Source organism: Juglans microcarpa x Juglans regia, chromosome 6D, assembly GCF_004785595.1.
Source record: "Juglans microcarpa x Juglans regia isolate MS1-56 chromosome 6D, Jm3101_v1.0, whole genome shotgun sequence".
Taxonomy (NCBI): domain Eukaryota; kingdom Viridiplantae; phylum Streptophyta; class Magnoliopsida; order Fagales; family Juglandaceae; genus Juglans; species Juglans microcarpa x Juglans regia.
In genome coordinates this window covers 30,568,193-30,593,448 of record NC_054604.1, presented here as the reverse complement: position 1 = coordinate 30,593,448, position 25,256 = coordinate 30,568,193, and the positions used below count along the sequence as shown (strand labels likewise).

Sequence of the window (25,256 nt, the reverse complement as noted above, 5' to 3'; positions counted from 1 at the left end):
AATGCCGGGGGTGCACAGGCCCTTGGCAAGGAGTTTCCCACAAGTGCACCTTGGATAATTCAAGGAGAAAATCCCCCAATCCGATGGCCCCTAAAGATTGTTTGCGCCCAAGGGGATAGCATACCAGCCCAAGGCCTTTACCACTTGAGCCAACCCTTAGGGGTTCCCCCTCAACTTCAAATTTGAACAATCTGGTTCCTTACCTATATGATTCATTACAATGTGGGTTAAAATTTCTCCAATTACCCTTCTGTTTAATTAACCTTAACTTCAGCATGCTTAGGTTATGACTAAAAAAAGTTTTTTCAGAAGTGAACAAAAAATATATGTAGTCATATGACTACAGATAAATAAAAGCATTTGATCATGTGATGATGTGATACACACATGAATTTCAATATAAAGCGATGTTGCAGCCTGAAGGAAACCAAGAAGCCAGAGCAGTCAATATTGCCGTCTCCAGCAGACTACTTTGGGACCTTTCATGCAGACAAATCAAGCTTGGGATAATGCGGTGCTTCAGAATTTTGTTAGCATAGTTATTAACTATGAGTTTGACTTTTGAGAAGACAACTTCCTAGATTTACGAAAACAGTACCTAATTACTTAGATTTACGGTATTTCAATACGAAGGAGCTTAAGGATGAACAATGCTAATTAATTCAAGTTGGCCACTGCAATTCATTGAAGTGCCCTAGCAGCTAGTAAGATGTACTAGTTGCTTTTCATAGATCCGTGCAAGCTCTTACAAAGTAATTTTCATTAATTAGTGAAATTAAATTCAAGCTCAAAAAAATGGTGCAATACAGATACATGGAAAGTATTCAAAAGATACACCTAAACGGTAAAAAGAGAAAGAAGAAGAAAATACCAAAACTAAGGAACAATATCACAAATATGAGGGGCCACCCAAAGATAAAGGGTGCTAATCTAAATAACTTTGATAATTTCTCTCTCCATATACACCACATTAAGCAAGGAGTTAATTTCCATAAAATATCACAATAATGGCTACCAAACTATCCTTTCAAACATGGAAGGAGATCCTCAACTCTTCTAGCATTACCCAATCCACTACAAATAGACTGGATGCATGATTCCACAAAGCACTAGCTATTTTACAGTGGCACAAAAGATGTTCAACAAATTCATTGCAGTTCATCTCAGGTCAAACACGTTCAAGCAAGCAAGCATGTTGTTAACCCCAACTCTGGAGTTATTATTTGGCCACTCTGAGGATGGGTTTGAAGGGAAAGGGGAGGAGAGAGATGATAAGCAGTGTTATAAGTGGCATACAAACAAATAGGAATGCTTGATTTTGGCAAGAATGACTGGACAAATGTTGAATGACCCTCGTCAGTCCAAGGTAAAAAGCACTAAATAAAAAATCATTAAGAGAAGAGCATTTAGGTTATTTTATGTGGGTAATTGACAAGTTATTTTCTGTCCATTTTAATTTAAATGCCAAAATCCAACAAAGGGGGCAGCTAGAGATTAAAGTATCAATTTAAATGCATAAAATGTTTGGTACATGCGTTGAGGTGATGCCAGTCCAAGGGGAAAACACAGAATAAAAAATCACCAAGATAAGAGCAATTAGGTCATTGTAAGTCGGTAATTGGCACGTGAGTTATTTTCTGTCCATTTTAATGCCAAAATCCAACAAAGGGGCAGCATGGCATTGAAGTATCAATTTAGCATGCTAATTGTTTTTTTTACAAGTAATAATACATAAAATGACAGTAGTTCCCCAATGTCCTAATGCAACATGAAGGAAGCACTGGATAGGGAAGAGAACAATTTAGCATACTAAATGTTGAAAAGGGTAGTGTAGATATGCCTTTATACAAAAGATTATATACATATCTAATGCCCTAATATTCCCCCATACAGACATTCTTTGTATTATGAGTTGAAGTTGCTCGGAGCACTCACTTGAAGATGTTTGCAAGAATGTCCTTTGACAGGAGTCCTTATACGTGTATAGCTGTCATGACAAGCAAGATGGACCAATTACAATTATGTCAATAAATTTTTGTCCATACAATGATAATGGAAACAAGATCTTGTTATGAATTTCTATCCTGGTTGTCAACATGTAATTATTGTTTCTATTATTTTGGTGATGTAGATGATTATTTCATACAATTTCTCAAAGGTGTGATAACAATAATCCATAACTCTGCCTTTCTATCTCTCTCTCATGACTTCCCGTGCTTTTCCATTTCCGGCGCTTCTCACCAGAAATATTCTTAAATATTCCTGTTTCTTTGCATTATCTTTCCTGTTTGATTTCTCAACCCATTTTGTCGGAAATCTCTATATTTTCCTTCTTCATTTCTTCCTTTCTTCCTCAGTTTCTATTTGCCAATTCCTTTTTTCTTTGCTAGCTTCTTTTTCTTTTTCTTATCAGAAAGTTGAGGTAGATGACTGGTGTTAGGAGGTTGTGGGTGGAATCGAAGTCCTTTGCTTTTGTGGAGGAGGGTGGTAATCGCATCCGTATCACTGAAAAGAGCAGAAGGGTGATTAAGTCTATCTCTCTTAGTGGTTCGACGGCTCTATGAGTGCCAGGATGGTGGAGGACTGTTTCAAACTTTCTTGGAATGCAGGATTTTTCAGGAAATTACGAGCAGATAGTTGTGTTCTTATTATCCAATGTAGTGCCAATTCGAGGGGTCGCTTGCTGCAGTTGTATGAGTTTGGGAACAGGAATAAGAGGGGTATCCTGGTTGTCCCTGAAGGTTGGAATGGTAAGGGATGGGAAAGCTTCGTGTACAGCATTCGTAAGACTGAAAGATCAAAAGCCCCTGTTTTCTTAGATGAAAACAGAGTGAACGTAGTTCACCCCAAATCTTCTTTGGATCGACATGGGGGAGAGTGACTGGAGGTTCATCGGTTTTGGATGGGACTTTTCCCCCCAAAGGTGTCTCGTACGTTGTGGCCTTGGGGAAAGCAATGAGTTTTTCGATAGGAAGAACTTTGAAAGGGGTGTTGGATGGCCATCGAAAGGAGAGAAAGGCGATTGTGGAGAAGTTGTTAATAGCAGGGTGGAAGCTTTACATGTTGACAAATGTCAGCACAAGATGACATGCGAGAGTAGTGGTTGGCATTTCGATGGCTGCTCAATGGTAGGATAAGTTGAAGGGGTGCTATGGCAGTGACGGCAGAGTTGTCAGGGGTGAAGGAGAGGGTAAGCGCATTAATGGATAAAGTTTATGCGGGCCTGGGTTTGCTTATGGGCCTGGGTAGTGGGCTGAACGGGCCTAGTAGTGTATACACTTCTGACAAGGAACAAGGTTGGGCATAAAGGAATAGAAATTCGTGGCAATGGACTGGGTCTGAAGAAAGAAGGGTTGAATCATCCACCCCAATCCACGACTTTGAATGGCAGATCAAACTCCCTTCCAGGTCTCCCTCGGGCTCGAGAGATGTTTCTCCTCTAGATCCATCTACGCAAGCTTCGGGGCCTACACAGAATAGGTTGCCAATCGCCGACGACCCCCTGGGTGGTTAGTCCGAGCAAGTTCTCATTCCTCCTTGAGTGAATAGCTGTGGAAAAGCTAGGGATAATGTTGTGTTTGCTCGGAATGAGGCTTCTCCGAGCTCTGACAATGTAAATGGGTAGTCCCATTTATCTGGTGGACCTCAGTAGCCCTTAAACGGAGACATGGGAAGCATATGTTTATCTAAGGTAGAGAGAGGGTGCTTATTCAGGAAGATTCCAACAAGGATTGTTCAACGGTTTTTTGTTCCTTTGAAAATGACATGGAGGTGGCGGATGAAGGGGATTTGGAGGAGTATGACTTACAGTTGGCTAGTAGAGAGATAGGGGAAGAAGCTATTAGTTCTAATTTTGGACTAGAAAGGGCAAGGGATGAACCAAGTCCCTTATGTTCGTTGCCTCCGAACCCAAGTTGTGTAGACCCCTAGTCAGATTTGGTTCTCTAGAACGTGTATGAAATTCATGATTGTGTTAGGGTGTCTTGCGAAGGCTTTGAAGATCAATTTAAAGCTCTTCTTATAGCTATCGAGGCAGGTTTGCCTCTCTTGGCAAGATCCTTTGCTAAAAAAAGAAAGGGGATTAAAGAGACTTGCTTGTTCCATTAATTACGATATTCGGGAAGGAAGCGCAAGTAGGGGAATGAGCAAAGAATGATTTATGAAGCCAAAGATTTTACCTTGGAACGTTAGGGGCTGAATGATCCGTGCAAATGCCTTTGTGTTAAAAATTTATTAAGAAAATGGAAGGTTGACATTATTTATCTTCAAGAAACCAAGCTGAAGTTTATTGATAAAAGCATGGGGATGTCTTTATGTGGAATGGATCTACCTTGCCTCTAAAGGGGCATTGGGAGGCATTATTTTGAGGTGGGATACAAGAACTGTTAATCTAGCGGAGAAATATATTGGGGAATATTTGGACGCCTGCTAGTGTGTATGGCCCTAATGTGGACAGCAACAAAAGATTTCTTTGGGAGGAGATTCCTGGTTTGTGTAGTTGGTGGGATGGTCCATGGTGTATTGGGAGGGATTTTTAATATCACTCGTTTTCCGAGTGAGAGGTTGGGGGATTCACTATTACTCCGATTATGGTAGAAGTTTCTAATCTTATTTTCAACTTGGATTTGGTTGATTTACCTTTGGTAGGGGAATTTACATGATCGAATGCGAGGGTTTGGTCACGGTTGAACAAATTTCTTGTTTCTTCAACTTGGGAGGCCCATTTTTCTAATTTATGCCAAAAGAGACTTCCAAGATTATGTTAGGATCATTTTCTGTGATACCCCATATTATAAGAATAAGAGTAGATGGTGAATGAGATCTCACATTACTTGGGAATGAGAAGTTCTTGCTCTTTATAAGGTTCCAATAGGGCTCTAATTGTATCATTGACTAGTCCTTTAGGAGTATAAGTCATGTGGTTTGGGTCTTCTATTGGGGCGTTACAAATAGTATCAGAACCTATCACAACCAGAAATGTGGGACTTGAGTCGTACCACCTATGACGGATAGGCCCGACGAAGACTTCGGGAATTTAAGGTGGAGAGATTGTGATACCTCATATGATAAGGATAATGGTAGATAGTGAATGAGATTCCACATTGTTTGGGAAGGAAAAGTTTTTGCTCTTTATAAAATTCCAATGGAGCTCCAAATGTATCATTTACTAGTCTTTTTAGAGTATAGGCCATGTAGTTTGAACCTTCCATTGGGGCATTACATTGTGATACCCCCAAATGATAACGATAAATATAGGTTGTGTATGGAATTCCACCTTGCATGAGAATAAGAAGTTCTTGCTCTTTATTAAGGGTGTAACCGTTCCGGTCCGGTCCGGTTTTGGACAAAATTTAGGACTGAACCGGTATGTACCGGTTTTACATTTTTCAAAACCGATTACGTCCCGGTTACCCTCCTAAACCGGTATCTCCGGTTTTACCGGTTTCCGGTCCGGTCTGGTTTTTCGGTTTTTTTAAAATGTAAAAATATATAATAAAGTGTTACCTCTTATGATAAAATGTTATTAATAATTTAATATATATTTTTTATGTTTAAAGCATATGATCAATTAAATTTTCATCTTTAAGATTAAACTTTTATTTTATAAATTATAATAACATTATCGTATATATAATTATACTAATAACATATAATCAAACAAATTATAAATATTCATATTTAAGATTAACATTTCATGTTATAATTTATAAATTATAATATGAAATTATTTCATATATGATATATAAAAATTAATATAGAATTATATATTATATATAAAACTTATATATATAATATTTTGTATAATATATAAAATTAATTTTTATATTTTTTTTTCAACCGGTCCGGTCCGGTCCCGGAAACTACGGAACCGAAACCGGACCGATTCCGGCCGGTTTTCAAAATATAAGAACCGGTTCCGGACCGGACTGGTTCAAAAACCGGACCAACCGGTCCGGTTCGGTCAGGTCCTCCGGTTTACCGGTTTAAATTTACACCCCTACTCTTTATAAGGTTCCAATGGGGCTCCAATTGTATCATTGACTAGTCATTTTGAAATATAGGTCATGCGGCTTGGATCTTCCATTGGGGCGTTATAAATGGAATAAGAGTCTATCCTAACCAGAAATGTGAGACTTGAGCCATGTCACCTACGATGGACTTGACTGATGAGGACGTCAAAAATTTAAAGGGATGAGATTGTGATACCCCTCATATGGTAAGGATAAGGGCAGGTAGTGTATGAGATCCCACATTGCTTGGGAAGGAGAAGTTCTTGCTCTTTATAAGGTTCCAATGGAGCTCCAATTGTATCATTGACTAGTCCTTTGGGAGTATAGGTCATGTGGCTTAGGCCTTCCATTGGGGCGTTACATTTTCCTATTTTGTTAGATTGTGGGGGTCTTCATGAGGGATTGTTAGATATTTCAAATTTGAGAATATGTAGCTCAAAGCTGATGGATTTGTGGACAAGGTGAGATTGTGGTGGTCATATCAATTTTCTTGTACGCCTAGTTTTGTGTTGGCTGAAAAGCTTAAAGTTTTGAAGATGATCTGAAAAATAGAATGATGAAGAATTTGGAAAGACCGATGACCAAAGGAAGTCCCTTTTTGGGGAGCTCTCAAGCTTTGATGAAAAGTAGTCGGTTGGGGGCGCTTTTAGATCAGGAGAAGGAAAGGAAGAATGTTGTTGTGGCTGATCTGGAAAAACGCACACTCATGGAGGAGATTTCTTGGAGACAAAAATATCGGGCCCTTTGGTTGAAGGAAGGGGACAAGTGTACTAGATTTTTTCATAGAGTAGCTAACTCACATAGAAGATTTAGGCCTCATTTGATTACACAAATCATCTCATCTTATCCTATTTAATCATTATAAATTTTTCAAATTGCCACACAAAATATAATAAACAATTCAATTTTTTCAAATCCTAAAACAAAAATAATTTAAAAAATTATAGTATAACAATATTTTATTCAAATTTTAACTTTCATCTTATCTCATCTATGTAATCAAATAAGGCCTTAATACTATTAAGGTGTTACATTCGGAAGGCAATGTTCTTTTGGACGGATCTGAAATTAAGGATCATATTGTACAGTTTTTTTTATAAACTCCTTACAGAGCAATACTCTTGGAGACCTAAGGTTGATGGGTTGGCTTTCGATTCAATTGATCAGTCGAGTGCTGATTGGTTGGAGAGAATGTTTGATGAGGAATAGGTGCTTAATGTATTAAGAGGAATGGATAGAGATAAAGTGCCAGGACCTAATAGATTTTCAATGGCTTTTTTCCAAGTTTGTTGGGACATTATTAAGGAGGATGTTATTAAGGTTTTTGTCGAATTTCACTCGTTTATGAAATTTGAGAAAAGCCTTAATACAACTTTCATAGCTCTTATCCCGAAGAAGGCCAAATTCGTGGAGGTAAAAGATTTTCGTCCCATAAGTTTACTGAGTGGAGTGCAAAAGATCATTTCTAAGGTTCTTGCCAATCGTATGAGCAAGATTATGGAAAAGATTATTTCGAAGCCAGAAAACGCTTTCATTAAAGGAGACAAATTCTAGCTTCGATTCTCATTGCAAATGAATGTTTGGACAGTAGAATAAGATCTTATTCATTTGCACAGTAGAATAAGATCTTACGTTTTTGGTTTTCTCTGTAAACTGGACATGGAGAAGGATTTTGATCATGTAAATTGAGACTTTTTGGTGTATATCCTTGGTAGGTTTGGTTTTGGGGAGAGGTGGTGCAACTGGAAGAATCATTGTATCACCACTGCTAGATTTTCGATGTTGGTTAATGGCACCTCTATGGGTTTCTTTAACAGTTCCCGTGGCTTGCGATAAGGGGATCCTCTATCTGCCTCTCTCTTTGTCTTTGATGTTGAGATGAGATGAGAAATCTTTGAATAGTAGTGAAATGGTTTGTAAATAGTAGTGAAATAGTTTGAGTTAAGATATTTTATTAGATTTTGAAAAATGAGAGAAAAAATTGAATAAAAATATTGTAAAGTTAAAAATATTGTTAAAATATAATTTTTTAATATTACTTTTGTTTTGGGATTTGAAAAAGTTGAATTATTTTTTGCGTTTTTTTTTTAAGTTTGGAAAATCTTAATGATTAGATAAAAAAGTTAAAAATTTAAAATTAAAAGTGTTTGTATTTGAGTGATGTTTGGGAAGGAAATGAGATTAGATGAAATGAGACGAGATAGGTTGAGAACAGTATCCAAACGAGGCCTTAGTTATGGATGTGTTAAGCAAGTTGGAGGCAGCCGTGGATGGGCGATTTATGTCTGGTTTTTCAGTGGGTGGTTCTTCATTTTTTTTTTTGATAAGTAAGAAATTTCATTAATCAAAACTAGGCAAAATCCATGTATACAGGAAATATACAAAAGAGACACCTAGTTACATTCTAGAAAGCTGAAAAGAAAGCAAAAACTCATGAACATTCTCTCCCTTTAAAACTATAACTGAAAGCCATTGAAACAAAGAAAGAACAAAAAAGTTCCATAACTCCCCCTAGCTCTCTCCTTGTTGTTGAAGCACCTCTCATTTATTTCCATCCATATATATCATAATAAGCACAAAGGAACCACCCTCCACGTTGCAGCCAGTTGAGGGCTATGATGATGCCTATTCCAACAAGCTAAGAGCTCCGCCCCACTCTTGGGCATAACCCAAGACAGCCCAGTTCTACTAAGTATGCCATCCCATAGCTCCCTTGCCACCTCGCAATGTAGAAGAAGATGGTCAATCGATTCGCCATTGTTCTTGCACATATAACACCACTCCATGACAATCATCCCCCGTTTCCTTAAGTTGTCAGCCGTCAAAATCTTACCTGAAGCTACTATCCAAGTAAAAAAAGCAACTTTGGGAGGCACATGAACTCTCCAAATACCCTTCCATGGAAACACAATGGGCTGATAATTTGACAGCACCTTAAAGAAGGATTTAACAGAAAATATTTTACTCCCCAAAAGTTTCCACACCATTCTATCACACCCATTACCACCAACCCTCTTGGAATAAAGCAAGCTGAAAAAACCTACTATCTCCTTGACTTCCCAATCCTGCGCATTTCTAAAAAGATCATATTCCAATGCTCTGAACCGTTGGCTCGACACAACACATCTAAGACAGCGGCCAGCTGATTTCCAGCCAATCTGAAAACACCTGGAAAAGCTGAAGATAGAGCTCTCTCTCCACACCATTCATCGAACCAGAATCTAACTCAACCATTCTCCACAATGAAATCCCTTCCAACTGGAATCTCCACAACCACTTTCCAAGAAGGGCTTTGTTAAAAGTGATCAAGGTACACACCCCCAAACCTCCCGCATCCTTCGGACTGCACACTTTTTGTCAATTCACAAGATGAAATTTATGTTCCTCACCCATGCCTCCCCACAAAAAGGCTCTAAATATCTTTTCAATCTGATTAGCCACCCCCAGCGGTAAAGGAAATAAAGTACGTGGGAAGATTGGAAATGGTACTTTGAATGAGGGTCACTCTCCCTCCTTTTGAAAGATAGTCTCGCTTCCAGCCTGACAACCTTCTATCTACCTTCTCTCCAACTCCGTCCCAAATATTTTTTGTTTTAAAAGAGGCTCCCAAGGGTAGTCCAAGGTATTTCATAGGAAGAGTAGGCACTTTGCATCCCAACAACTCAGATAGAAGGTTGATATTCGCCACCTCATCCACCAGGACCAATTCCGACTTACCCAAGTTCATATTTAAGTCCCAAAACAGCTTCGAAACACAATAGAACAGCCCTTAAAGTTTGAATCTGTCCATTGTTTGCATCACAAAAAATTAGAGTATCATCCGCAAATAATAAATGTGAGATGGATAAAGCCATAATATTTGCATTACCCACTGCAAAACCAGCAAAGAACCCCCCCCCCCCCAACAACAGCAACCTCCATCATACGACTCGGCCTCCATGACTACAATAAAGAGAAAAGGAGATAGCGGATCCCTTTGTCTCAAACCCCTCGAACTGTGAAAAAAATCACAAGGTTGACCACTAACTAATACAGAAAATCAAGCAGTCGAAACACAATGTTTGATCCATCCACACCACCTGTCCCCGAAGCCACATATTCTCAACATATAAAGCAAAAAATCCCAACTCACGTAGTCATATGTCTTTTCCATATCCGGCTTGCAAAGGACTCCAGGAATGTCATCCCTCAACCGGCCATCCAAACACTCATTTGCAATTAAAACTGAATCCAAAATTTGCCTACCCCTTACAAAAGCATTTTGAAATTTGGAGATAATTTTTTCCATCACCAAGCTCATACGATTTGCTAACACCTTTGAAATGATCTTATAAATCCCACCAACCAAACTTTTTTTTTTTTTTATAAGTAATAATTTACTCAAGAAATAGGCATAAGCCCAAGTACACAGGATGTATACAAAAGAAACACCTACAACTTCCACAAACGAAAATAAACTAAACGCCAGAAAACTAAAACAAGTGCAGAAAATGATCCTCCATTACAAACACTTTAACCCAAGAACTCAAAGTACTCAAGAAAAAATCCCTAAGATCGCCCAATGAGCATTCTTTATCTTCGAAGCATCTCCCATTTCTTTCAATCCATATGCACCATATAAGACGAAGAGGTATCATCTTCCAAACTCTCACCGCCTTCTTACAGCCCTTCAAACCCTTCCACCCTTCCAATAAATGCAGCACTTCTCTAGGCATTACCCAATGTAAACCTATCCAACTCAAAACCTCAGTCCAAAAGAATCTTGACACTTCGTAGTGAAGAAAAAGATGATTTATAGATTCTCCTGCTCTTTTACACATGACACACCAATCAACTATAAACAGACCTCTCCTTCTAAGATTATCAGTAGTCAATACTTTAACCAAAGATGCCACCCAACAAAAAAAAAAACAACCTTACTGGGAACTTTCACTTTCCATTTACTTTTCCAAGGAAAAACACAACTACTATGACTTGACAAAAATCTGTAATAAGATGAGACTGAAAACTTAGCATTTCCAGCAGGGATCCACACCATACTATCCTCTCTTTCAAGCACCAACTTTGAACTGTAGAGTTTAACCAGCAGAGCCTTAACTTCATCCACCTCCCAATCATTGACATCCCTTTTAAAAATGATATTCCATTCAACCTGGTTATTATTACTGCAGTAAGAATCATAAATAGATGCATTATGATCCCTCCAACCAACCTAATAGGACGAAAATCTTTCAACTCAATGGCCCCCGCTATCTTCGGGATGAGGGTGATGAATGTAGCATTAAGGGACTTCTCAAACTAATGACACAAATAAAATTCATGAAAAACCCGCATCATGTCATCCTTTACTATGTTCCAACACTCTTGAAAGAAGGCTAAAGAAAACCCATCCAGGCCTAGGGCTTTATCTTTGCACATACCACTCACCACCTGTAGCACTTCGGCTTCCTCAAATGGTCTCTCCAACCAACTAGTTGCGCAAGCATCCAGCTGATCAAAGAACAACCCTTCCAGTTTAGGACGCCACACTGCTGTCTCTTTGAGAAGATCGTCATAATAGTTCACAACATGGTCTTGTATATCTGCCGAGGATTGGTACACTGTGTTACCTGATTGGATCACTTCGATCGCATTATTACGCCTGTGAGAATTTGCCATTTTATGGAAAAACTTGGTACATTTGTCGCCCTCCTTCAACCATGTCATTCTTGATTTTTGTCTCCAACAAATTTCTTCCAACAACAAAACCTTCTCTAACTCAGACACCACCTCAATCTTTCTCAACGCGGACTCCTTCTAAAGAATGTAACTCATTCCAAAGAAGGTTTTTTTGTTCATCTGTGTGTCTAAAAACCTCCATGTTCCACTTCTTTAGGTCCAACTTAAGGGCTTTGAGTTTACTAGCCACAATAAAACTGGGGGTACCGTGAAAAGAATAGGAAGCCTACCAATCCTTCACCCTTTCCACAAAACCAACCGTTTGCAACCACATATTCTCAAATTTGAAATAACGCCAACCACCATGAATGCCCCCACAATCTAATAAGATGGGAAAATGGTCAGAGCATACCCGTGGCAATCTCCTCTGACTTCTGTCCAGATAATGTGTCTCCCAAGAAGTAGAAACTAAGAATCTGTCCAACCTTGACCTCCCTCTACCATTCGAAAATCAGCTCCGAAAAGTCTTCCATTGACCTTATCAAATAAGTAGCCTCCCTCTCGCACGAGAAACGTACAACATTAAAGTCCCCGCATAGAACCCAAGGTAAGTCCCATAAGTAATGCATACCCGCCAGTTCTTCCCACAAAGAGCTCCTTTCTCGAACTGCATTAGGACCATACACACCCGCAAGAGCCCACCTCCACCCATCCTCAATATTCTTGAAAGACTCGGCCACCGAAATATTCCCAATACAGTCCTCTACTAATTTCACCACTCTCATATCCCACATAAGCAAAACTCCTCCTGAGGTACCCAAAGAAGCTAAATGACTCCACCCCACATAAGAACATCACCATAGGCTTCAAATAATATTTCTGTCAGCATAGCCCAACTTAATCTCTTGAAGACATACAATATCAGCGTTCCAACTACAAATGAGGGATCTAATGCGAAGTCGCTTGTTTACATCAATAATCCCCCTTACATTCCACGATAAGATTCTAGGCTTTATAAGATAAACAACTCCCCTGTCCCTTCATCCTTTCCCTCCCACTACTACTTTCCTTATTATCATAATTGATAGAACAGGTCAATCTTTGCAGCACTCTTTATCTTTTTTAGTTGCTTACTTCAGTGCCGAAGGTCTACCTGCTTCAATAGCTACTAAAAGCATCCTCATTGGCTTGGCCAAATGAGGAGGTTGGCTAAAATTTGCATAATTGATGTCAAAAACATCCCGCATTGAATTGGGCAAATCTAAAATAATTTAGACTTTTGCTACAGTGGTTGGCCAAATATAGAGAACCACAATTGATTCATCAAACATTAAAATACTAATTTCTCACTCCAAACAAATATTAAAATATTAATTTCTCACTCCAAGCAAAAATACTATTTGGTTTGTAATTAAGAAATTTAGATAGAATTTTAAATGAGTTTAATCAAATATTTTTTATTATTAGCATTAAATGACTTTTGAAAATATGATTTTTTTAATATTAGTTTAATTAGAATATAATTATTATTAACATTTAATTGGTAGAGATACAAAATGTGAGAAAAATAAATTAAATAAAAAATTATTAAATTAATAATATTTTATTATTATATAGAGAGTGAATGGATAATCCAATGTGAGGATTGAATTTAAATGGAATAAGCAAATGTAAAAAAGTGTGATATTGGCTAAATTTTAAATATAAATTTGGCCAAGCCAATGAGGATGCTCTAAGAGGGCCTTAAATTGCTCTTCATAACCTTCACAGGAAACCCCCACAAACCCCTGTAACTCCACCACCATTTTCAGCACCCAATCCGAAGATGTGGTAATAGGTGGAATAACAAAGTGGGGTAGGACTACCCGGCTCATTTTTATCACCCCCTGTTTCACAGACCACTATCTGTAAGCCATCTCAGAAACCAACTGACTGCATAGCCTCTGTGTCACCGCCATCTGAAAAACCACCTATTTTCTGCTCTTCAAAGCCATCTGAGGGTACCAATCGCGCCACTGCATGTTGTGAACTCCCCAAGCCACCCACTGCCTCGCCACCCACAAGGGGCTGGTCACCCGGTTACGAGTTCCGACGAGGGTACCTCCACCGTCGAAAAACTGGGCTTCTTTGAGAACACCCTACACTCCTTGTCAATCACAAACCCAACATCGCGATCTACAAAAACAGCCTCCTCCTCCTACCGATGTGACTGTGTCAACCCACCAAGAAGGTCGTTGGCGACCATTGGTAGTTTCTATACTGGGACTGGGTCCGTCGGGGCACATATCGGCGCCATGGAGGAGCTACCGAATCCCGAGATCAAGATATCGGCCAAATCCCGATTCTTGGCCCTCCAGACTTTTGGGCCTAAACCCCTCAGCCCATGACCATTGGACGGCCTAGCTTCATTAAACCCCTTTAAATCATCCGTCCCTTTCGCCCGGCCCAAGCCCAAGCCCAACTCCATAACACCCTTACCCTTTATGCACCGTTTTATCAACGTAATATACTCCCTCAGACACTCCACTCTATTTTCCATCTCCTCCAAAGTCTGCAGCAACCATCCCTCTTTCAGCCCCCCCCACTTCCATGCCATCCCCCTCTCTGCTTTGTGCCTCTGCCAAGATGGGAAAGCCTTTTGTACCTAACAGGCATGCCTTCTCTGCAAGCTTCGTGCCTTGAGGTAGCACCTTCTGCCCTAGGAGTACCTCGCTGTAAGACCCGAGGAGTTGCATGATGCACCATCGACGCTAATGAGAGCAGCCGTGGAGGACCACCTCCTCTGCCAAGCTCCTTCGACTTCCCTACCTGATTCCACCATCCCAGGCCACCTCTGCCAAGCTCTTTTAAGGTATCGCCGAAGTTCCTCCATCCCTTTCCTCCCAGCACCACTATCAAGCCTCGCTTCTTCTCATGGCCAAACTCCGATATGGAAAAGAAACTGCCATGGAAATTTTTTCCCCCCTATACCAGAAGCACCTGATTCCCTTTCCTACGAGTTCTGAGAAACTCATAAGAGCCCACTGAACCCACACAATCCTTCACCGTGTTGAAGCCAACCACAAAAGAGCTTCATGATCGACAGAGATATACTTTACCACGCGCCGACTGCATTCTATTATCCTCCACCACTTCGCACTATCCTTCTTAAACACAAAAGACTTATGAATCTATGATCAATAATAACTTATCTGCAAGACACCATCGTGATCACCCAAACGACAAACTAAAATGAACGAAATGCTAACACTAACTGCCACCAAAGAAATCCTACACCATGGCATCAACAAAGAAACACCCTCTCTACGTGTTTTTTCGCATGTGTACGGAGAGAAGTTTTTTTGACATACAACTCGAATTTTCCTTTAGGGTGGTTCTTCATTTGAAAGTGTAAATGTATCTCATCTTCTCTTCACTGACGATACCTTAATTTTTTGTGAGCAGGATCCTAATTGGATTTGTTCTTTGAGGGCTCTTTTGCCTTGCTTTGAAGTTGTTTCTGGCCTAAAGGTGAATTTGTCTATGTCTGAAATAGTACCGATTGGTTTGGTACATAATATTGGGGATTTGGCTGAAATATTGGGTTGTAAGGTGTCATCTTTGCCAATGAAGTATCCTTCCTTTGGGGGCCCCTTATAAATCCAAGACTATATGGGATGGTGTTATTGAAAAGATTGAGAATATATTTGGCTGGCTGGAAAGGATGTATTTGTCTAAAGGGGGAAGAATCACTTTAATTAAGAGCACTTTATCTATTCACCTTAATTAAAAGGAACTAGGGTCAGATTTTGGCATGATGTTTGGCGTGGAGATGTTGCTTTAAAGGATGTTTTTCCTTCCCTTTACAGGTTTGCATTGAATAGTGATGCATCTGTTGCTGATTATATGAACATCTCGAATGGCTTGGTGCAATGGAATGTGAGGTTTATTAGAGCTGTTCAGGATTGGGAGGTGGAGGACGTATCTAATATTTACAGCACCTTGTATGCATTTGAACTTGGAATATGGTGGGGAGGATAAACTGCTGTGGATTCATCCTAGGAATAAGAAATTTTCAGTAAGATCCCTGTACAAAATTATGTCGGCTCATCCATCCACTGTTTTTCCTTGGAAGTGCATTTGGAAAAGTAAAGTGCCTCTCAAGATTGCTTTTTTTGGTTGGTTGAGGAAGCATGGTATTTTTATTATGGATTGGTGCTTTTTGTGTAAAAGGAATGGTGAATCAGTGGATCATCTTCTTCTCCATTGTGATGTGGCGAAGGCTTTAGGGGACGAGATTTTTGTTAGGCTGGATATCACTGGGTGATGCCTAGGAGGTGGTGGATCTCTTGGCTTGTTAGAGTGGAATTTGGGGCAATCGTCAATTAGCGGCTGTTTGGAAGATGGTGCCATTATGTCTTATATGGTGCATATGGAATGAGAGGAATGGACGTTGTTTTGAAAATAGAGAACGTTCTTACGTTCTTTTGGGGGTCTTTTTTTTTTTTTGGGAGGAGGGGGGGGGGGGGGGGGGGGGGGGGGGGGGGGGGGGGGGGGGGGGGGGATTAGTGATTTATTTTTCCATACATTGTTACTTTGGGCGGCTATTGTATTGGAGGGGGTTAACTTTAATGATTTTTATGCTGCATTTACTAGCTTGTAGATTGGAATTAGGTGTTTCTCTCTTGTATACTACTTGTGTACTTGGGGTATGCCTAATTATGAGGATCAATAAATTTTTTTACTTAAAAAAAAATATTGCTTCTATTCTAGAGCTAGAAGAGTACAAGAACTCAGATTTTGAACTCAGATTTTGGGCAAAGGAAAGAGGTGGACAAATTAGTCATCTATTCCTCCCCAATGTGTTAATAGTGGTATGCACATCATTTGATGTATGAAACGTGATTTTATGACAAGGAAAATGAATTTTTATGAGTTTGGAATTTCTATACCTGCTGTCCATGGTTAGCAATGCTGGTTCCTCACAAGTTCTGATTTTTTAAAATCTTTCTAAGCAGGATGGTCACATAAAAAAATGTGTTGTTCGCTTTAGAGTTGAGCATAAGTATATCAAAGTGTCAATTTCACTCATGAGTGTTGAAAAAGAATGCGACCAGACCAGCTGAAAATCTCATCCCAGCAGGTTTATAGCATGCATACACTACACGTAGCAACACTTTGAAGCTCTACAGCCAGACCTGCCTTCCAGGCTATACAGGACCATAAAGCCAAACTAAAATCCTTTCAAAGGATGGATTTTCAGAAAAAACTTTTTCCAGAAACTGCATATAAATCACGGAGAGTAGGAATGTTATCATTCCTACTCTCCATAACATTCCTACTCTCCGTAAAAACTACATAAATCACTGCATATTTATGGATTAGGATGTAGTTCTAATAAAACTACATAGGATGGATTCAAAACTACATAAATCACCGCAAGTATTCCAGAAAAAACTTTTTCTCTCCGCACACTTGAGAAAAAATGTTGTTTCTTTTTGCCATTAGTAATTTTATGCGTCTGGTGGAATTACTCTGTGGTGTTTAGTTCTCTTTTTTCTGCCTTTTTTGAATTGTTGTGCCGTGATGGGGATGACTAGGAATGTTATCATTGATAAAAAATGCTCTGAGTTCAAGAAGGTTAATGATAGATGGTGGAAAATCATGGAGAGTAGTTGTCGCATTGTGAAATACATTATCATTGATCAAGAAGCATTGGGATGGCTGGCTGTCATGGTGAAGGAAGGTATAGCCTTTGGGGGCTCCTCTGTCTTTCTTAAAATGAGAAGAGTTGGGTCTCAAGTGTTGGTGGTGCAGAGACAGCGCAATGCGTATGGGAATTTTTTCTCCTTCTCGGAGTTTAGTCATGAGAAGAAGCGTGGTTTAGTAGTGATACCGGAAGGGAGAATGGGGGTAGGTTGGAGGAATTTTGGTGGTATGTTGAAGGAACTTGCTGATACATCCTCTATTTTGGGGGGGAATAACAGAGGAAGTTGTCCATGGCCATTTCCGTCGCAGGGGCAAGGACAGGGGCACCTTGTTTTCTCTTCGTACAGGGAGGCATTGTCACAAGAGCCAAATTGTGCAGAAAGGACAGTAGTGGTGAAGGCGCAGCAAGTTAATGGGAATGGCACTAGCAGGTGCATGTCGTGGCTGGATTTGGAAAATCTGCTGCATACAGTGTCTGATATGGAGAAACAAGTGGGTACTTTGCAACTTAATTTGGCTCATGTGAAACGGTGCGTGGAGGAGGGGCTGAAGTGGAGTCTGGAGTTGGGTCAGGAAATAGGCCCTTCCAGTGGGTTGAGTGTTGTGGGTTATAAGGGGAAGGATTTGGAATTAGACTGGCCTCAACCAAGGCCATTTCATGTGGCCCAGCGGGTTGGTTCACAGGCCCATTCGCGTGGCTTTATGGGGCAACAGGCCCATTCGAATTCACTGGCCCAGGCCAAGTGTAACAACCCGATCCTAAGTTTAGGCTATAATATAAGTGTTATGTAAATTTTTTTTCATATAGCTATATAAATATATTAATAATAATATAATTATTATATTATGATAATATAATAATTATATTATTATTATTATTATTATTATTATTCATTTTAATAAGATTATTATCATTTTTAGTATTGGTATTTTATTATGACTCGATTTTTTTTAGAATAACCATTAGAGTTTTGTTTTGAAATAAAATCTTATTTCTCCGTATCTCCGCCCATAAACCTTATTCTTATCTCTTGATTGGATAACCCTAATCTCTTTTACATTTTTTTTATCTCCTAATTGATCAGGAAACCAACTCCCAACTCCAAAACTCGTTCTCCCAAAACCGAGACCCACCCGTTTGCTTTAAACCGTGAGAACCAACTCAGTTGGTGATCATCCGCACGTCTCCACTCCCATGCATGCACGGCTTCATCCATTTCCTCCGCATGCACGTCACTGTGTCTATTTATACACTTCATGCACAGCCTTGCACATGCACGTTTCTTTCCTAGGGTTTATTTTTGGCATTCTCTATCACCTATATACATATATATATATATATGTATATGTATATACGGTTAGATCTTCTGCATGAAGAAACCTCATGCCGTAGACCGAGAACCACTTCGAGCTTTGCCCAGCCCACGCTCAGCCCCTCTACCAGTAGTGCCGTCAACCTTGCCAGTTCAGGTTGTTCTGCCGCCACCCTTCGCCGGGGACAGCTTAGGCGTCACAGAAAACTTCGGCCGATTATTTCCCGTCGAACCCACATCTTCCCGGTAAGCCCACGAACGCCGCTAGCCTCCTCTCCCTCTCGACTGCGTTTCAGTGTGACAGAGCACCTCCGACTCACGCTCTCTCTCTCTCTCAGTGTCGCACCACCACAGAGAAGCCGCTAGTTGCGCTGCCGTGACCACCGCTTGTTGCCAGAACCGCCGCGCAGCCCATCTCCGTCGCATACCTCTTCTCAGTGAGTCCTCTACCTCACACGCCTCTCCCGTTGCCTCTGTTTCTCTACAGAATGTATTAGTTACTTTTTAGGTTTAATTCACTAAGTGCAAGTGTTTGAAGGACATTACTTTTATGCCATTTTTAATCACTTCCCATAGTATATTGAACGAGTGTTTTAAAGATAATTACATTTATAACCTTACATTTAAGTATATGTTAATTATGGATTTTATTAAGTCATTTTATTTAAGGTTGAGTTGGGCTTAATATTTTAAAGATGAGTTTTTTTTCTTAAATAAAGATATTAGTCATAAACTTATTTTATAAGAAAAATGTTTAAAGAATTGGAAAAATATTTAAAGTATACTATTAAGCCTAATATTTTAGTTAATATTTCCTTTGTCTATTTAATAGGATTTTAATAAAATAATTATGTTAAGCATGGGAAAATAAATCTATTTAAGAATTGAGATTTTTATGATTTATTTTAAAATAGCTCAAGTATTCTATTAAGTTATAATATGCTATTAGTATTTAAGTATTTTAAATACCATGATTTATTGATTTTGGTGTTAAACAAAAGATTATTTGACTATCTTTTAGATTGTGATTTTAATTTAGTAGAATATTAGTAAATATTGTTTCCAAACAGATTTAGTGATAGTTATTATTGCATATAGGTGTCGAGTTACGAAGTGATATTCAAGAAGAAGCGCAGCGAGGTAAGTAATTTGATCACAAGTTTAGGATCATCACAGTTCAGTTTATAGATAATTAGTATTCAAGCCAGTTCATTTCCAGCCATTATTTATGAACCACTCATGTCATATGCAAACATGTCATCTAACATAGCATAAGATCATTTCATTCTGCATCATGTTCAGATTCAGAAATTATAATTATGTATGTATTATGTCATGCATCTCATGTGTATAAGACACGTAAGCCATCTTAAATTCAAGTGAAAGATAAGATCAGATTAGTTAATAAGATGGCCATTCAGATGCATGGTACCAATGCAGTTCAGTTTCAGGGTGGATGTGCAAGCCACAAACTCAATCGTGGTCCACCATAGTATGCCAAAATACTATCATCGGCTCCCCTTGCGGCTGCGGGATGTGGGATCGGTGCACAACCTCGCACACAGGGTTGTGTGTTGGCCAGTCAGATAAATCAGATCAGTCAGTTAATTCAGTTAAAACAGTCATGCATAGCACAAGCATCAGTATGAATAGTCATGAATTTTAAACTCTCAGCATGAAAGTTTTTATGAAAACTTTGTGTTTAGTATGTTTACGTGTGATGGATTCCTTGCTGAGTCTTCGACTCATTTTTGTTTGTTTTCATGTTTTTAACCACTCAGGTGATGATGATGAATACGAGCAGGCAGGCCAGGAGTAGAAGGAGCATTAAATTTTTTGCTCAGACTTTCTAAAATAAAACATGCTTTTATGACATGAATTTTGTTCAGTTTATTTCATTTAAATTTTTGGAAGACATTTTCTTGAACCTTTTCTACAAAATAAATTTTCTAATTTCATTTATGAAATTTGAGATCTCTTGCCGGATTTATTTTTATGAAAAGTACGTGACACTCCTAGCTTACAAGAAGGGGGTGTTACACCAAGCCTCTGACCCAGACCCAACCTTTGACCCAGGCCCAGCATCTAACCCAGGCCCAACCTCTGGCCCAGGCCCAGGCCCAGCTGCTGAATCCCGTTTGGAGACGCGGGGAGTCCAGCAAGGTCACTCCTTCGTCGTCCATTGGGCCGCAACCTCCACCGCCAGTGGTGGTCCAGAGGTCGACGCCGTTGGTAGCGGACTCGCGGCAAGTTCTAGGATGCCAGTGATCGTGCCGGCAAAGTTCAGGGATTCTTTCTTTACTAATCCCGTGAGACCCATCTCCTCGTCAGAAGGTGCACAGAAGCTGGCGTCTGAACAGAGGTTGTCGCCGAGGTCTGGGGGTTTGGAGAGTGAATCGGCAGCTTCCAGAGCTTTAGTTTCAAGCCGGCAGTGTTCTGAGAAATGGTTATGTAGTGCCGAGAAGGACTCGATGTCGCCGGAATCTGCACAGAAGCAGACGAGTGTGGTGGTCGGAGGCCCCACTGACTTTTTGGTGCCGTCAGTCACGCCGGAATGTGGGCTTTCGAATCCTTTGAAGGATTTGGGCTCTCTGAGAAGGCTTTCTCCTCTGAAGATGGGTTTTTTTTTATGGGAACAAGTTGGGGGTTTGTGTGGGAGGTGATTTTGAAGCTGGGATGGGACTATCTGAATCTTTTGTGGTATCTAGTGAATCTGCTACAACTAGTGCCTCAAGTTCAGAGTCAAACTTGCAATTGGCTTTGTTTGACAATAATAGTGCTGGTGGAGAGGGGGCCGTTTTAACCCCTCTGTGTACACTTCCTCCCAGTTCTAAACTCGGGAGTAGTCCGTCAAATTGGGTGTTTAAGAAGGTAGAGGAGTTACAAGCTGTTATTGGGATCTCTTTTGGAGGTTACGAAGGACAATTCAAGGCCCTTCTGGTGGCACTTAAAGATAGCCACTCAAAATCAGCCTCAAAGCGGGATAGGGAACTTAAAAGGCTAACTTGTTCCATCAATTATGATGTAAAGGAAGGGAGTGGCAGAAGGGATAGATCGAAAGGGAGGGGCAATCTGTGTCCAAATGAAGCCTAAGATTTTATCTTGGAATGTACGAGAGCTCAATGATCGCAATAAATGCCTTCGTATCAAATCTTTTTTGCGAATGTGGAAGGGTGATGTGGTGTGTTTTCAAGAAATAAAGTTGCGTTTTATTGATAGAAGAATTGTGCGGAGTTTATGGGGTGCTCGTATGTGGGTTGGTCTTATTTAGCCTCTTGGGGAGCCTCAGGCGGAGTATTATTAATTTGGGATAGAAGAGTGGTTGAGGCGATTGAGGAGTGTATTGGAGATTTCTCAGTTGCGACTTTTTTTAAAAATGTTGCTGACGAATGGGAATGGGCATTTGTAAGCTCTTATGGTCCTATTGTGGATAGGGAGAGAAGAAGGTTGTGGGAGGAGTTAGCGGGCTTATACTCTCTATGGGATGTGCCGTGGTCCATGGGTGTGATTTTAACATTACTCGCTTTCCAAGCGAGCTATCAGGGCATTATTAGAACACTATGGCCATGGAGGAGTTCTCTGAGTTCATTTTTTATCTGGATCTCATGTATCTCCCCCTGGTAGAGGGGGTATACACTTGGTCAAATGGTCGAGTGTGGTCAAAATTGGATAGATTCCTCGTCTCTCCTTCGTGGGAAGCCCACTATCCGGAAGTCAGTCAGAAACGGTTAGCCCGAATCAACTCAGATCATTTTCCTATATTACTAGATTGTGGGGGCATTCACAAGGGTCGCCGGTATTTCAAGTTCGAAAACATGTGGCTAACATCGGATGGATTTGTAGAGAAGGTGCGTTCTTGGTGGTCATCGTATCATTTTTTTGGTACTCCAAGTTTTATTCTTGCAGGCAAGTTGAAGGTATTGAAACAAGACCTAAAGGAGTGGAACTTGGAAGTTTTTTACCACATCGATGATTAGAAGTCAACGTTGTTGGAGGAATTGCAGGAGTTAGAGGGCAAAGAAATATTGGGAGATAATTCGGAGGAGGTGTTATTGAGAAAGGGCACGGTTGTGGCAAATTTAGAGAGGGTTTTGTTGTCGGAAGAGATTTCATGGCGCCAAAAATCCAGGGCCCTTTGGTTGAAAGAAGGTGATAAGTGTACGAAATTTTTTCATAAAGTGGCCAATTCACATCGGCGCAACAACGCTATTGAGTCGCTACTTTCTGGCTCTCAAGTGCTTTCTTCTCCCCTGAGTTAGAAAATCATATTGTGCACTATTATGAGACCCTTCTCTTAGAAACAGTTTCTTGGAGGCTGAAGCTTGATGCCTTGTCTTTTGAAGCAATTGACTCTTAGAGTGTGAGTGTTTTAGAGAGACCTTTTGATGAAGAAGAGATCTTCAAGGTTATCTCTGGGATGGCTAAGGATAAAGCACCAGGTCCAGATGGGTTTTCTATGGGTTTCTTTCAAACTTGTTGGGACATAGTGAAAGGTGATATTTTGCAGGTCTTTAGTGAATTTCACTCTTTTCAAAAGTTTGAAAAATCCCTTAATGCGACGTTCATTGCTCTCATTCCTAAGAAACACGGGGCTTCAATTATTGAGGATTTCCGCCCTATAAGCCTGGTTAGTGGTGTTTATAAGATTATTTCTAAGGTTCTAGCCAACAGATTAAGCCCTATGCTGGAACATATTATCTCCAAGCCTCAGAACGCTTTTATCTGTGGGAGACAAATTCTTGATTCAGTACTTATTGCAAATGAATGCTTGGACCATAGATTGCGAGAGAGAGGTTCAGGTATTCTTTGCAAGCTTGACATGGAAAAAGCGTATGATCATGTGAACTGGGAATTTCTCTTATACCTGTTTGAGAGGTGTGGCTTTGGGGTTAGGTGGATTTCCTGAATGCGTCACTGTATTTCAACCGCCAGGTTCTCAGTTCTAGTTAATGGTACACCTGCTGGTTTTTTTTATAGTTCCCGGGATTTAAGACAGGGAGATCCTCTTTCACCTCTTTTGTTTGTCATAGTTATGGAGGCATTAAATCGGATGGTGCAGGCCGCTGTTGGCGAAGGTTTCTTATCTGGTTTTCAGGTGGGCAGTGGGTTTGATGGCCCTATCACCATTTCACACCTTCTTTTTGCAGATGACACCTTAATCTTTTGTGAAGCGGATAATAGCCAGATCCAAACCTTACGAGCATTGTTACATTGCTTTAAAGCAGTGTCAGGGCTTAAAGTGAATCTCGGTAAGTCCGAGATGGTTCCGGTGGGTGCGGTCTCAAATATCCTTAGTTTAGCAAGCTTATTGGATTGTAAGGTGTCCTCTTTACCAATGAAATATTTGGGTCTTCCATTGGGTGCAACCTTCAAGGCTAGAGCTATATGGGATGGTGTGGTGGAAAAGATAGAGAAAAGATTGGCTGGCTGGAAGCGGGTGTATTTATCGAAAGGGGGTCGTCTCACTCTTATCAAGAGTACCCTTACTAATCTCCCTACATATTTCTTATCTCTGTTTCCTATGCCTGTAGGGGTGGTGAATAGGATCGAGAAACTCTTTAGGGCATTCTTATGGGGAAGTTTGGAGGAGGAGAAGAAGTTTCATTTGGTTAGTTGGAAAACAATATGTGCCCTAGTTGTATATGGGGGGTTGGGAGTGTGTGATTTGAAAACTTTTAACAAAGCTTTATTGGGGAAATGGCTATGGAAATATCACTCAGAGGGAGGATCATTGTGGAAGGAGATTATAGACGCTAGATATGGTGCTGCTTGGGGTGGCTGGTGTTCCAATGAAATGAGAGGGGGGTATGGTGTGGGTTTATGGAAATTTATAAGGAAGGGTTGGCCTTGTTTCGAAAAAAAGATTCGTTTTGTAGCCGGTGAGGGCAATCGTTTAAGTTTTTGGCGAGACGTGTGGTGTGGTGATCATGCATTGGAAAGGGCTTTTCCGGCCCTCTATCGTATTGCAGCTAATAGGGAGGCTTCAGTGGAGGATATGCAGTTATTTGTTCATGGTTCTCATTAGTAGAATATTCTCTTTATTAGGGATTTCCATGATTGGGAACTATCTATTGTTTCAGATTTTTTCAGTCTATTATATTCCATGGGGACTCCTCTGGCACAATGTGATCGTTTGAAGTGGAGGTCTAATAACCACAAAAAATGTACTATTAAGGCGTATTATAACATTTTGGTTACATAGGACCATAATCCGTTCCCCTGGAAGAATATTTGGAGGTCTTGTGTGCCCTTTAAAGTAGCCTTCTTTGTATGGAACGCCGCTCTTGGGAAGATCTTGACTACGGACAATCTGCGGAAGAGAGGATGTGTAGTGATGGATTGGTGTTGCATGTGTAAAAAGAATGGAGAATCTGTGGACCATCTCTTACTACATTGTGAAGTAACAAGGGTGTTGTGGGATGAGATATTCCAAAGGGTTGATGTTGCATGGCTTATGCCTTTGAGGGTGGTGGATTTGTTGGGTTGTTGGAGGAAGATGCAAGGCTGTCAGCAAGTGGTAGTAGTGTGGAAGATGATCTCGTTGTGCATCATGTGGTGTATTTGGACGGAAATGAATGCACGCTGT

The 25,256-nt window shown here is 40.2% G+C and overlaps 1 protein-coding gene across 2 annotated transcripts in view; it reads right to left on the bottom strand.

Moving 5' to 3' along the window:
• LOC121234010 (E4 SUMO-protein ligase PIAL2-like) overlaps positions 1-25,256 on the bottom strand; it is a 42,202-nt gene that overhangs the window by 2,709 nt on the left and 14,237 nt on the right. For both annotated transcript variants that reach the window (XM_041129802.1, XM_041129803.1), the window contains one exon: positions 1,936-1,987. In XM_041129802.1, the coding sequence (XP_040985736.1) occupies positions 1,936-1,987 (52 nt within the window). The remainder of the gene's footprint in view (positions 1-1,935; positions 1,988-25,256) is intronic.